The following is a 14,581-nucleotide window of genomic DNA, read 5'->3' on the forward strand; positions in this document are numbered from 1 at the left end:
TTCTGGATGCGATGCCAGGATTCCTGGGAGAAGTTTTCCAGGCTGTGCCCTGCAGCGGAGCACTGCCCTGTCCCTGAAATTTGGCAGAAATATTCCGAGCCTTGCTTTCAGACATCAAAGATGGGGAAGGAGCAGTTAAGGAACGGCCAGGACTAGCCCACAGGGAGGACCTGCTGTGGTGTTTGTGCCTTGGGCATGGGTGGACATGGGGTGGGGATGCCCAGAGGGATGTGCTCTCATTTGGGGTGTGGGCAGCCACATGATGCTTAGGCCAAACTGCATCCTGCACTACAGATCGACCGCCTGTCACCCCAAGTCTTCTTCAAAGCCTATTACTGAGTGGGAGGAGAGAGCAGGGAAGGAACGGAAAAGGTTAAACTGGGGTAAATATCCGCATTTATTTATTTGAAACAAAACAAAACAACAACAACAACAAAGCCCACCCTTGCTAAACAAAGCAGCCGGCCGCTGGGGATCCTGTCAGGAGGAGAGACGGGGATTGGAAGTGACAGGAGCCCCGCTCCCAGCGCTGCGGCAGAGCAGGAGGCGTCGCAATCTCCAGTCCCCCGCTGGCTGCCAAGAATGGAGCCAGCGGGGAGAGAGGCGGCGGGGGCGCCGCGCTTGTTTGTTTTCTGGCCACCCCAGGAGCCAGGGTTTTAAAACCGCGGTGGCTTTTGTTTTAAAAGGGGCTGTTAAGGAAAATGGAAAGAGCCAGGGTTGCTAGCGGCGGAGCGTTTTTTTTTTTTTTTTAAGAGGAAGGTATTCGGAGGGCCAAGGGTGCTTGCGTTGAAATTCGGGTGAGCCGCAAGCATGTCAGCATCCCCAGCCATTGTGTTGCATGGCGGTGCCGCGATATGTCAATTACTCACTCATTATTGAACAGCAGGGTTCTGATTAGCTTATAAAACAAATTTGTGCTTCTCCTACCAGGATCTTGCAAGAGGATCCAGAAAAGCACAAAGTCTTTATAGTTTCCCCCCACCCACCCCTTTTTAATGGGCAGGCCGGCTGGGGCTCGGTGCGTCAGTCACATCCCCTCCCTGACTTGCAGGGCGGACTCATTTGCCATCAGCCACGAATGGAGAGTTTGTTAATTAAAAAGTATGCTGTGGTTTTCGGAGTAAGTGTTGTTTGCTTGTTGTTCTTTTTTCTGGTGCCCTGTACCAGACGTGCGATCCATGTACACAGGGGGCTCAAAGACACGGGTCCTTCCCAGCAAAAGGAAAACAGGAGAGATTCACAGCTTAACCTTTGTATTTAAGTTATTTTCTGAACAGTTAAAAAAAAAAAAACAAAAAAAAAAAAGAAAAAAGAAAAGATAACGAAACAAAACACACTGTTACCATGACCCTAGCTCAAGTGAACATTAGTACATTAACTACACATCACCGTAACATAATCACGAAATTCAAAGCACTCATTACTTAAGAATCCGGATAACAAATATAGCAGGGTAACAACCCAAAAACTCTGGAGAAACCATGTTCTTTCTCACCTCTCTCACTCCCGCTCCCCTCTCAGTCTGAGCAGGCAGGGATGCAGCACAGGCTGGCCTGGCAGGCTCTCAGGAAGGTACCGATGGTAAATAGCTGGAGAAACCAGCCCTGCTCCTTTTTGCTCAGCCCCAAATTATTTTCTGCCATGCTAAAACTGTGGGTAGGCTGGCTGAGCCCTGCAATGCCTCACATGATAAAGACAAAGCAGCTGAAAGCACATTTCTGCTCCCCAAACAGCGCCAGGTTCTCACACTGAATTTCCCCCAAAATCTCACAGCCAGCTCCTTGTTGGTCCCAGCATACAGCCCGGGACAGGCTGGCCAGCCTTCCTCCTGCACGCAGGGCTTAAAACACTGTCTGTAAAGGTGAGCCAATTTATTTCAGTGTACAGGTAGGGAGCTGAGGTGCTCTGTGATGAAGACTGGTGTCTCAGGCTGATTTTCTGGCCACGGCTGCTCTCGTTTCCTGCTTGGGCAGGAACCAGGATACCTTTTAGGGTAGTAGGTTATTAATAAAGGGACCTATCTAGGAGTCAGTTACGATATATTAAAGGCTCGTACATCTACACACATCAGCATCCCTCTAATTTTCAGTATCTGTTTAATGTCACCGAGGATTAACTGGTGGTGACAACTCCTGGGGGATATCGGGGCCAAAAAGGGAAACCCAACGGGTTTTGAGAGCAAGCACAAAGTCACGGGAAGAATTTTCTGACAAGACAAAGGACGATTTATTCTGGCCCGGTATCAAGGCTCGCCATGGGAGAGAAGCTTTGGGAATGTGCCAGGAGTTAGTCTATAGCTCATTAAAAAAATAAAAAAAAAAAAAAAAGAGGGGGAAGGGAAAAGGAGAAGAAGCCAAATCTGAGCCTCAGCAGGCAACCGCTCCCCTGGGCCCACTGCTGGGGCTGCACCCAAGGGACCTGTTGCTTCTGTAGGAGGGATTTCATATGGAGACCTCCTCCGGGGACAGCCGGGGCTCTTGCTGTTCCCCCTTCCTTCTGGGAAGCTGTTGCTTATTGCTTCTGGGGGGACAACAGAAGGGCAAGGCTCAGCACGTCAGATGCATCATGCATGCCACTTGGAAACCCCGGCAATGTTCCTTCTTCTCTTGGCCAACATATCTTAGACCAACCCTTCCAGTTCATGCCCCCATTGCAACCCAAAAGGGGGCATCAGCCGAGCAGTTCAGCGGCTGGAGGCAACACCTGGTTACCTCCCAACATTTCTGATGTTCTTAGAGAAACCCTTTGTTCTTGTGAGCCTCGTACACAAACTAAGAAATCTATCTTCAGCATTGTCCCCACTCCCGTAGAGGTCCATCTCCATCCCCACACTTCCTTCCTAGCTTTCAACCACGGGGGTTGTCTCCTCCTTCTCCTCCCACGAGAGCGAGCCTGCAGGAGGAAGGCTGGCGTCAGCTTCCCTAACCGGGAAGAGCTGCTGGTTCTGTGCATCACCCACAAATATGCCAGTTTGGGAATCACCAGCCAGGAACGTCAGATCTAAAATGGTGCTGAAGGAAGGTGCTCTCAGAGCTAGGCAAGGAGCCCAAGCTGGAGATGTGCTTCCCATCAGAGCCGGGATGCTAAAAACCTCAGAGCCAAGCCTGGGGCTCTGCTCAGACTGGGAAAGGAGCACGTGGCAGGGGCAGGAAACACATACCCAGGAGCAGAGAAATGCATACGATACCATGATACTCTCCAGCTTTTTCAGAGTTGTTCCAAAACAAAAAAAAATTAGGAAAAAGAAAAAAGGATCCTTTGGAGCAAGAGGCAGGGAGGTGGAGCATGGTGGTCCAAGTCAGCTTCCAGTTTAGGAACAAGTGTAAAGCATTTCAGCGTTTCTGATGACTTCTTGACTGGTCACCCGAATCCTTCTGTTCCAGCAGCGATGTGTCTGTCCCTGAAGGTTGGTGAGGAGCAGAGGGAGCTGCTCCCCAGGAGACAGCCGCGCAAGTTCTCCCACCGCAAATCCCTTCATGCCGTTCTCTATTTGCATATTTTAAAGCAAGCCGTGCTCCTCTGAGGATGAGAAATATTTGCAGCGAAACTGTGCCCTATTGCCCAAGGAGTCACAAGCAGGAGGCGGTGTGGCCGCAGCAGGCTGTCCTGCTCTGATGTCCCGCACCTCCAGGACTTTGGATCCCGTAGTTCGAGGTGGAAGGCTAGCGCGAGCTTCCTACTCGTGGGAGAAGTGACGATCTCTACTCAGCAGAGGTATTTCATTTCATTTCAAAGCAATGTGCAAACACTTGGAGCCCACAGACACTTCCAGCCCCTTTGTATCTCCTTTCAGCAAGCACGTTCGAGCTCTTTTCATGATAAACTCTGCAATTGCTCCGACCCAGCCGAGGATTTACCCAGTCGGTTCATGCTGAAACCTCTCTCTCACATGCACTCTTACACACACACACACACACACACACACGTATCCTAAGGGGGGAATTTGAAAAAGCCACTCTCTGCTGACACTGAGAGATCTACTTACCAGATTGCTCCTCCCTGGGGGTACACTGAACACCACCAAATGTCAGGCTGTGGCAGTTTCAAGTTCAAGTTAATCAGTTAACTTCAGTTTCCTTCTTAGCTATCAGCTAATCTGTACAACTCGGGAGCGGGGTAGGAAGCCTTGCCCTCCTGCAGCTCTGTACCAAGTCCCCAGACAGCCCCTTCTGGAAGGTGAGCCACTGCTCTTATCGTTTGCCAAAACCAGATCTCAGCTGTTGCTCACAAACTGCACCTTGAACAGCTCCATACAGCAGAGTTCAAACTATGGTTAACCACCATTCGAGCACCCAGCAGCGCTCAGAAGTTACAGGACAGCAGCACGGAGCAGCAGGGCTACGACAACCATGGACAATCTGCAGTGGTGGCGACTCTGTTTGGCCAGCCCGTCCTCCATTTCTCCCAAATTCTTGCAAGTAATAAAATAAAATGCATCCTTGCAGGCGGTACCCACAAGGACGCATTATAATATTAGGAAGTCTGCAGCCTTCAGAGGCTGGAGTAACAGACTGGTGTTTTCTACAGTGACCTAAATGGAAAAGACAGAGGATGACCAGACAAAGCGAGGGAAGTAGCTATTAAATCTGAAGCCAAGGTTTATCCCCTACTGATATGCAACCATGCTGCAGACGAGGCCATAACTGAACTTAGAGGAACAGCGCTCAAATAACATTAGGAATAAGATGCAGAACTTGAACTGAGAGATGGCTGGGATGTGCACTTTGATTCTCCCTGCTCCCCGGCCAGTTTTGCTTTGGGACTGCACTATGTCTGATATGTGGAACTGCCTGAAATCTCAAACGGCCTTCCTAGGCTCAGAAGTAGTGTCAAAATTTGTTGTGGGTGAACTTACTATCGTCACTCAGAACATTTAGGACTCTGCAGGGATAAGTCACGCTGTCAATGTTACCTGAACAGAGCAGAGTTAACCTGTTTGACCCTTTTTTACAGTGATAATTCAAACAGGAGTGTCACCACACGCTCTGAGATGCTCTTTTGAACCGATGTAGTCTCTAGGCTCAACGAAAACCCAGGGAGCTGGGTGCTTAGCACTGCTGCTCATGCGCTGCAGGAACCGTGCCAGGTACACCCTACGCACCTGCTTTCCATTCCTCCATACCTCCAGTGCTTGCTCATCCATCTTGGCTGTCACCGAAATGATTTAAGCCCTCTGAACTGCTCTTTGGGGACCCTGGGCCCGGCTCCTTGCAAGATTTCATTGGTGGGAAAAGCGCATCCCAAGCAATTAGAAACAACGCAACTGCTTCCATAGCAAAGTGAAGATGATGAGAATAGCTGAATATAATTTTCCCTCTGCCAAGTTCCAAGTTCAGAGGGTGTTACAAAGCCTGTTTCAAACTCCCCTAGCCCAGAGACAAAGCGCCCTGACTTCCCACTGCAGGACTGGAGCAACTCCCTGCTGTAACCCAGTGGGGTTATTCAAGACCTGCAGTGGGAGACGTGGGCACAGCCCAGAACGGCCAGGATGATTTACACAGACCTTCCTGACCCAAACGCAGGCCTGCTGCAACTCCTTGCAGCTCTCCAGAAAGAGCCACGTTCCCCAGACCTCTCTATCTAGTTCGGAGGTAGGCAGAGTTTTTTTTTCTCATGTCCCTCCCCTCCAGGGTTATTTTAATCTCCTAAACAACAGCGATTTGCAAAAGCCTCGGCCAGAAAGCGAAGATCCAGCTCAGCTATCAGCGAAGGGACTGATCATCCCGTGTCCCTACACCGCAACGCAGCATGCACATAGGTTGGAGAAGCACACCAAAGGCTCTCCCTGCTAGAGCTTCCTAGTAAGGCCAGCCCCAGAACTGCTGTAGAGTTGTCCTGGAACCACTTTGAACTTCACTGTCTTTAAAACTGGCTGTCATCTACCCACCTGCCATCACCAGGAGACTGTACCCTCGGATGGAAGGAAAGGAGCAGAGCCCAGCTCCCCTCCTCGTCCTATTTACAGAACGATTCCTAAGCCATCAGCTGTCTTCAGGGAGAACAGCAGGGGTAAGATTGTCCTTCATACAAACCACCTCTTTGCTAGTGAAGTACTGTCCTCAGACAACGTTTCACTGGGATGGTGGGAACTGGACCTCGGCCCCAGTCCCTCATGCTTGGGACTTTGGCAGAAGAGCGTTTAACTTTTCACTGACTAGCATTCCCCAGCAAAGCAGATGTTAAAGGAGACTACGATACACATCCAGCTTCCAAAGGGTTAGCAGAGCAGGCAGGAGAGGAAGGAGATGGATTTAGCTCATAATAGTCAAATTTCAAGGGTCCTCTCTCCAAAGGAATAGGTCTGCAGTCAAACAGCCAAAAGCCACGGGGAAGGGGGGGCCCTGGTCTGGCTGTTACACGCGTTTCTCTTGCTCTTCAGAGTCGAATGCTTTTACAAAGGCCTAGCAATGGATATTGATTTCAGTCTGAGAGTAGCAGCCTCCTCCCCACCCACCCCGGAGTGACTCTCCCAGCAGGGTGCACTGTGGCTGTAAGTCTTCTGCTTATGAGCAAAGCAACACATTCTGGCAACATCTTAAATATATTCACAGGACATCTGTGACTGGGTTTGGAGGGGAACCAAACAGGGTAAAGGGGAGAGGAGTGAACGGGAAGATGGGGACGAGGGAGGAAAGGGATGGGAAGGCTTAAAAATGTTAATTGTTCATGAAAGATAAAAGTCATCTTCTGATATAGCAGCACTTTAGCAGTCAGCCGCGCTGAGTAGACCCTGTCTGAGATCAACCGCATGCCAACTTTGTTCCAGAAACAAGTCTGAGAGCTTCTCTCTTCAGCAAGTATTGGTTACGTGGATAGTTCTTTTGTCCTGGCATTGGCAGATAATTTAAATACTGCAGCTTAAATGAGTCCTGGGAACAAAAAAAACAGAACAAACCAAACAAACCCCATTTGTACTAAGCCTTTTAATGATTTAAAAGAACACCTGATTGACCAGAGTGTTTGAGAAAATCAAAGTAGCTGATGTGACAGCTCTGGAGCATCACTGTATATTTACTCATCAAACAGGATATAGGATGTGCTCCAGGACAGAGCATTTTCATGGAAAAATGTCATCATGAACATCCCCTTGCAGAAACCTGTCAGCTCATCTGCCTTTTTTCTCAAGCTACTAACAGCAGTGGTACCCACCACAGAGGGCAATGATGCCATCCCACTCTGCTGACAGACATCAAATCCACTCTGCAAATGACCCAAACATAAGAACCACAATTTCCTCCCCACGTTGTGCTGGCCGAGACAAAAAGGTAAGGTGACGTGCAGACCAGCCAGGCTCTGCCATGAGCAATTTAACAGCCATGCTGTAGTAGAAAGGAGGAGGGCTGGCCCTGTCAGTAAATGATTCTGCATATTGATGCATCTCGATTTAATTTGCCAGGTCTTGTGCCTCAGAATCTCCCCCCTTAGCCAAACTGTTCTCTTGAATCAGCTTGCTGCAGAGCGAGAAGAATGGTCACCACTTCAGCGGGAGGGAATAAAGCTGACACTTCTTGGCGAAACACTCCTGCCTGGTTACAACTGCCCAGGGTCAGGCCATCTGCATCCCCTTGTTAGGCAGCAGCTGCTCTGCTCGCTCTGCAGAAACCCTTCCTCCTTCTGGACAGCAGTGATAGCTGATTTAATTATTGATGATGATGGACAGAGGAGGAGTTCTTCCAGAAAACTCACAGGCACCACATGCCACAAATCCTAGGATAAAGACCTTGTTCTAAGGTACCAGAATCCTTGCTGTCCTTTCACAGGTCGCTGCAGTTATTGTGTAACTGAGATGAGAAATACTGATAGACTCAGCTAGGCATTCAAGCAGCATGCTCATATTATGTCCAGTGTCATCTTTGAGCCTCTGTAATTATTACTATCATTATTACTAGTATTTTTACCTGTGCGAGTGTGAGGTACAGTGTAGTGTTATTTATCTTGAGATGTAAGTGTACGTTCTGGACGGGGAACGAGTGGATTCTGCTTGGGCAGCTGGGTCATTCAGAAAATCCCAGATGAGGATGGTGTCATCGTGTGAGCTGCTGACAATCTGGAACTCGTCAAACTGAAGTCGAAAGACTCTTCCAGAATGCTCCTAAAAGCAAGTGGAAGACACAGCATGTTAATTCACAAACCTGCTGGCACCTAGGATGGAGCAGGAAAGAAAAGCTTGGGCTGGGATTCTAGCACTATATTAATTACTCGGTCAGAAAATTCTATATGACACATTGTGCCTTCCCATCACGTAGTGTAAACTAAACCATCTTCAGTGAAATGAGTCTGCCATATCTGTGTTCTTGGCTCGCAGGAATTTTATATTACATTTACTTATCACTCCTTCAGTCCTGATAACAACCAAGCTCTCTCCACCACAGGGAGCAGCCTGGTGAGGCTGACGGGAGCAGTCTCTTCCTTGTTTTATGGCAAAATTCTTCCTTGAAATCACAGCACTCCCAGATGCAGGAGGTTACAGGGGGAGAGACAAGAATTTCACAGACAAGACTTGGCACCATTACTGCTGCAGAAGAGGCAAGAGCTTAATACTGGAGGACACTAAGGAGCCTGTTGTAAAGTCCAGTGACACCGTAATAATTCCTCTTAAGCAGTTCTAAAAATATGAACCAGAAAGGGCATTCTTTATAGGCAGTTTGCATTCTGCTCTGAGGCTGAGTGGAAATGGCATGACGATTTGGCAAGAGTTCAGCCTGTAATTAACAGGAGGTAACGGCAAGATCCTGGATATCACAGAGCAAATCCACTATGCTTTCCCTTTTGTGCCGGCTATTTGTTCTTGGTGCTTACTGCTGCAAGAGCGAGCAGGAACATCCACCTAGATCAGAAGGGAACAGAAACTACACAGGTGGGACAAGCCCTCTCTCTTCTATCAGTACATATTTCTCTGGAGTGTCTACGTGTTGGAAGAGGCTCAGAGTCTGGAAAAAATGCTTACAAGTATTTTAATATTGAAAAATGGATTTTTTTTTCAAATATTTAGACAGAATTACTAGCTACTAAATGGGAAATCTGTCTTACGGCACAGGACTCTGAAAATGCAGCTCCGTTTGAGAAGAACAGAGAGAACACAATGGCTGCTTTAAAGGGAATCTCTGAATCTCTAAATGAACTGCAAACAAACACACACCCCTAAGTCTGATTCCATTTTTATGACAATTTTTTTAAAAATTCCAGCTATTCAGACCTTCCTGGTCTTTTAACCAAATAACAACAACCCCAATTTGTCTTAAAACCACTTTCTATCTTCCCACCAAAGAGAAATGTGCTTCCAGACTCTATATTATATCAACAAAGAAGCTCTTGCTAAAAGTATCACTACAGCTGTCAGCTCCACTGAGGGACTGTTCTCAAGGACACCAAGAGAGAGGTACTTCTAAAAACTGTTTTGAAAAGGACCTGGACTTTTTAGCTCACGAGGAAAGCTGCACTTATTCTGCGCTTGGAAAGCTTCTGTCAAACTCAGGCGGCCGCTGTTCCAGCTAACGGAAGGGACCTGGCATGCAGCGAGCATTTGTTATCTGTGCACTTTCCTCCTACTGTTTGAAAATTGAACATGAGCAGCAGGAGACTCACGATGTTCATTGTGCAGCCAGGTTTAATTTTGGAGGCCGAGGGAAGAGAGGAAGAAAAAAAAAAACATGGGTAAGCGGGTATAAGGACGCCCTGTTGTCATAAACATGAAAAGCCCTAAAAGCACTACAACAGCCTCCTCTGCCCCTCCTCTTCTGGCCCCCTCCATCGCTATCAAACAGGGATTTATGAGGATCCATGTGTTGAGATTCCTACAGTGTTTCCATCCCACCGCTTCTGATTTATAATATAATTAGTTGGGGCACTTTGGCTGTCCACTGCTGGAAAATGCAGAGGAAATCACACCAGTTAAATTAAGTCTACAGGTTACCAGGCACACATTCGTCTCAGGCTGGAGCAAGAACACTACTATCAAGCTGAAGTCTTAGACTCTTGGGATAAAAGCGTTCCTGGGCATGGAGTTGTTCCGTACTTTGCAACGGGATGGCTGAAGACAAAGGGGCTTTCTGGATTTTGGCCAAGAAATTATTTGCAGTTCTACCTGGCCACCAAGAAGGTTTTTCATTGTAGTACCTGCAGGCATCCAAGGCTCTCACAGACTCTTACTCTGCAGCTTTTGGTCCAAATACGACTGGAAGAGTTAGTATTGATTAATGATCGACTGCCTGTCAGCTGAGTCACAGGAACCCTCATAGCCCATGCAAGGTGTGACGTAAAATGCAAAAAAATTGGCAAAATCTAGCAAAATCTACAGCAACAGTAGCAGTTGGGGTGGTAGATGCCTGTGCAGAAAGTCAGGTGGAGCAGCTCAGCTGATGAGAGGTAACCACACCTTTAGGGGTTTAGAGCACACAACGGTCACAGGCCACTGCACGAAAAGGTCTAATAAATCCAACATCATGCCAAAATGTCTTTTCTAAAATAAAATAATAATTCAGTACTTTCTTTTTCATTCAATGTGAATACCTTACTGGACTGAGATCTTCCTTTAACCCCAGGCAAGTCTATCAGAGCAGCAGCAGTGCATGTTTTTTGGGGTGAACGTGATGAAGGAATGCTTATAGGAAAGACCACATGGCCTTGGATTTTCTGTTATTTTTGTCAAAATATTTCAAGACCAGTGCAAAGCCACTGTTAAGCATGACTGCGCCTGTTGTTAACACTCACACAATGACATTTTTACCACACCATCATCAGACCTGCACTAAATATCACTGGAGAGCATTAAAGCAGTAGTCACTGTTTAAGGACGAAGCAATTTCACTGTCTGTTCCAGTCCTTAGCCTTTGTTTCCTTAAACACCCAAAAGACAGTTAAAAGCAATGAAAAGGTTGCTTTTGTTGCTATTTTTCTCCTCCAATTTGGAATGTACTACTTTTCTTTACGAAGTTTCCTGTCAACAACTCACAACACCGTGTACAGCTACATCACTAGGTACATACAGACTGAACTAAACCCACCAGTACATGGACTCCAAGAAGGAAAAGTCTCAAAAATGATTTAGTTATTAACTTCAGATCACAGAACAAGGCTCTTGGAAAGTGAATGAAACCTCCACAGGTGTTAATTTTTAATCCTTTACAGCCTGAAAGATTGAAAGAAAGAGTTGGATGCCCACAGAAGCCAGACCGTTGGAAATGATTTTTAGATCCTGCAGATTGGTGCTAAACTGACTTAAAATTTCATGGCTCAAGACAGCCCTGAGCACAAACACTTTTCTGCTCCCTCCACCACCCCTACCAAAAGCTCTTACCACAAGGGTTCGCAAGCAGAGGGTCCCTGCTGGAGCACGGGGGTCCAAAGCAGCCACAAGATCCCATACCTTAATTTTCCTAGTAGTGAATAAATAGAAAAACACCATGGCTCTGTCAAAAAGGAATCAAGTGCTCACAGAAAAAAAAAAAAAAAAAAAGAACTGTTTGCACAGCTTAGCTGATACAGCCATCCATGGAAAACTACAGAAATACTGCTCTTGAGACATGGTTCTTGCACTTCCCCTCTGTAAAGCTCACAGAGCTTAATGGGAGAAAAGAGTGTGTTGTCGACAAAGTAAAATATATAAAAGTCAGGTAATAATAACGAAAAGAAACACGTGGGAGGGTTAGTGCAGACACTAGTCCCTAATGGCAAATGGGCCAGAAGACAACCACAGACGGGAAAAACTGTTCTTACCAATGGTTCAGCTAGAAGATGCTACAATTCTAGTCTGCCAGATATCTTACAAGCTAAAGAAATGAACCACACACATCAAATCACACTGACTTATTTAAAAAGCAAGTAAAAAAAAAACACACACAAAAAAACAAAGGTGTACTTTGTGGCATCATCCTGATTTACTGGCCAAGAAAAGGACCTCTTAGTATGACAAAGAGCCTAATTTTCATAAGGAAGATCCAGCAAAGTGGGATGTGAAATAGAAAGAGGAGGATGCAAGGTATTAATGGCACTGACAGCCTCACCCATCATATGCCCCGCTGACTATCCTCTTGTTATCAAAGCGTATGCATCTCACCAGCTCTTCGTGGCCTTCCAGTACTCGTAAACATGCCCCACACTCGATATCCCATAGCCTGGAAAAGATTAGGAAGTAATGAGAATTTCTGAATAACGGATTATTACAAGGAAACATTGGGCCTTTGCTTGTCGTTAATGGAAACTTGGAATAATTTATATAATTTATATAATTTATGATAAAACAACAAAGGAGAAACAACCTATATTCATCACTCCTTTTCCTGCAGTGAATCTGATGTGTGTTTTTCAACATGACCCTGGTATCACATAGGAAATGATTCAGAGATCCAAACATCTTAAGATCAGTCATGTCTACCACCTACTCCCCCAGTAACACAAGCCACACACAGGCTATATCCCAGCTATCTTCTAGGGAGCCTCATAACTTTATTTTACTGGAGCCAGTTTCTCATAAAAGTATCCAGCTTTGATTTGCAGGTGTTAAGACAGGGAGCCTCACCAGTCCTTTGGCAGCTTGTTCCAATGGGTAAAATCACCTTCAGAGGGCACATGCCCCTTTCTGTACCCCTATATGCCTATTTCTGGTTTGGAGGCTGATGTCAGACAAAGGAAGACATCAATACAGTGGTGATGGCACAAGAATTCACAAGCCCCTTTTATTTGTCATTTTCTCTCACTGCAGGTATATCTACTCAAGGCACCATATACTTAAGCTAAAATGGGCAGTCTGTGTTTATAATTTTGAAATGCATTTTCTTCTTGCTCTCCAATAATTTCCGTGGCTCACTGCTAGCTGTTTCCAATAATCCAACTTTTTATAAAAACTTCTAGCACCAAAACTAGGAAGCAATATTCCAGTAACAGACTGAGCAATGTCTTATCCTTTCGACTGTAAAAAACTCAGTCTGGGGCTTTGTAAAGGATGTTTAGTATGGAGAATAAATTAAAATACATTAATTTTTACACTTAGATAACTACTTTGAAAAATATTTAAGAAATGCTTGCAACAGTTATAAGAAATAAGTCTGTTTGCTTTCCATACTTTTGCCAGCTTTTTGATGTGATTGCTGATTATCATGGATAAAGAAGGATTATTTGCCTATGAGAACTGATATTCTTGACACGTATTGTCTACAGGTATTCCCTCCAGGTGAGATGTGCTCTGTTCATGCCAAACAGCAATCTTTCAGCAGCAGCATCTGCCGAGGCTCTGACACACAGCTGAAAGAAAGCAATCACACGTGCTCTTGAATGCTCATTCGGTCAGAGTTCAGGCTGGCAGGGACTTCATAGGAGTGAGGTTCATGGTTCGTGGGATCTTTCTGGGTGACATAACCCAAAGAAACACTGCCACTGAGGGGTGAGGTGACTTTTCCTTGAGAGACAGAGAGATAAATCATCCCCACGCATTTCACTCCTGGGATCCCCCAGGGAATAATCCGAATCCAGTGGGCATGTGCACAAGGATGGTGGATAATCATTTCGTCTGTCCTGCCACAACAAGCTGCCCTCACTTTGGCCAACCAAGGAATGAAGAGAGCTTTTTCTTTGCTGTACTGGGAAAGGGTCACTTTGTGCACACATCTGAAGCCAAAAAGGAGCAGAAGGTGATTCTTCAGGCTGTGAAGTTAACCTTTCAGGAACCTGTGAAGATCCCAGTAGTTTTCACACTAGCACCAGCACACCAGACAAGGTCAGAGCAAGCAAATTCATGGCAAAGGTCAGCCAAAGGCACTCTGGCTGGTCAGAGAGCATTAAGCCTCCCAAGGACTGCAAACAGGACGGACAATGCCAGAAATGAACTGGCGCAGAAAGGTTTAAAGAGCAATCTTGTGCCAGGAACTTCTGTGCCATGTGTTTCCATTCTTTGCCATCAATCCTGAGGTTGCCAGCAGCTCTGGGAAGCTGCACCACACTAATTCAGGCCTGTATTATCAGGTCCCAGTTTGATTTTTTACCTGAATTTGATTGTGATTAGGAAGAGATGATCACAGCCCTTAGCCATGTGGGGAACGGGACTTCACATACATCTAGAAATGATACCAAAGGTACCTGCCAGATTTGATAACCTCCTCAAATGTTTACTTCTTTAAATAGTCAAATGACTGAACTGTAAGAAAACTGCTCTTTGGCTTGAGAATTGTGAGAAACAAAGTTGTGTTGTTGCAGTAGAAAGTGTTTTTGCAATTGAATGTGTTTTTGGAAAACTTCACATTCCCTATCAGGAGGCAACTGCTACTGAAGGCCAACACACAACATCTGTTATTTTACAACGGATTAAAATCACACGTACAAAACACCAAGCCACCCACGGAGAGGACTTAGTAACCTGCCTCTTCTTAATCACCCTTCCACTGACATGTGCCTTCTGCTAATGGCTGAGAGACAACTATGTGAACAGGTAAGCCTTGCACCTTGCCCACGCGGTTGCCAAACTGGACTTCCATTAGGATTCACTGCCAACATTCCTGGAATTCTAGCACAATGTATCTGTCAGCTAGGGATTTTGTCCAATGTAAGCATAAAAGTAATCATACTCCTCTGTAGTGTTATCGTGACATTG

General features: G+C 46.1%; 1 protein-coding gene across 21 annotated transcripts in view; it reads right to left on the minus strand.

The window, feature by feature from the left end:
- Positions 1–379: 379 nt before the first annotated feature.
- Positions 380–14,581, minus strand: part of BTRC (beta-transducin repeat containing E3 ubiquitin protein ligase) — a 118,193-nt gene continuing 103,991 nt past the window's right edge. For 12 of the 21 annotated variants that reach the window (XM_038180962.2, XM_038180959.2, XM_038180969.2 and 9 more), the window contains 4 exons: positions 12,003–12,113; positions 11,297–11,375; positions 7,899–8,092; positions 1,237–6,869 (listed from right to left, as the gene is read on the minus strand). In XM_038180962.2, the coding sequence (XP_038036890.1) occupies positions 7,931–8,092; positions 11,297–11,375; positions 12,003–12,113 (352 nt within the window). In that variant the 3' untranslated portion in view covers positions 1,237–6,869; positions 7,899–7,930. Of the gene's footprint in view, positions 6,870–6,904; positions 8,093–11,296; positions 11,376–12,002; positions 12,114–14,581 lie in introns of those variants that run through there. The other 9 variants (XM_072039727.1, XM_072039725.1, XM_038180960.2 and 6 more) reach the window with 8 other exon arrangements.

Source organism: Anas platyrhynchos, chromosome 6 (assembly GCF_047663525.1).
Source record: "Anas platyrhynchos isolate ZD024472 breed Pekin duck chromosome 6, IASCAAS_PekinDuck_T2T, whole genome shotgun sequence".
In the NCBI taxonomy this organism is placed as follows: domain Eukaryota; kingdom Metazoa; phylum Chordata; class Aves; order Anseriformes; family Anatidae; genus Anas; species Anas platyrhynchos.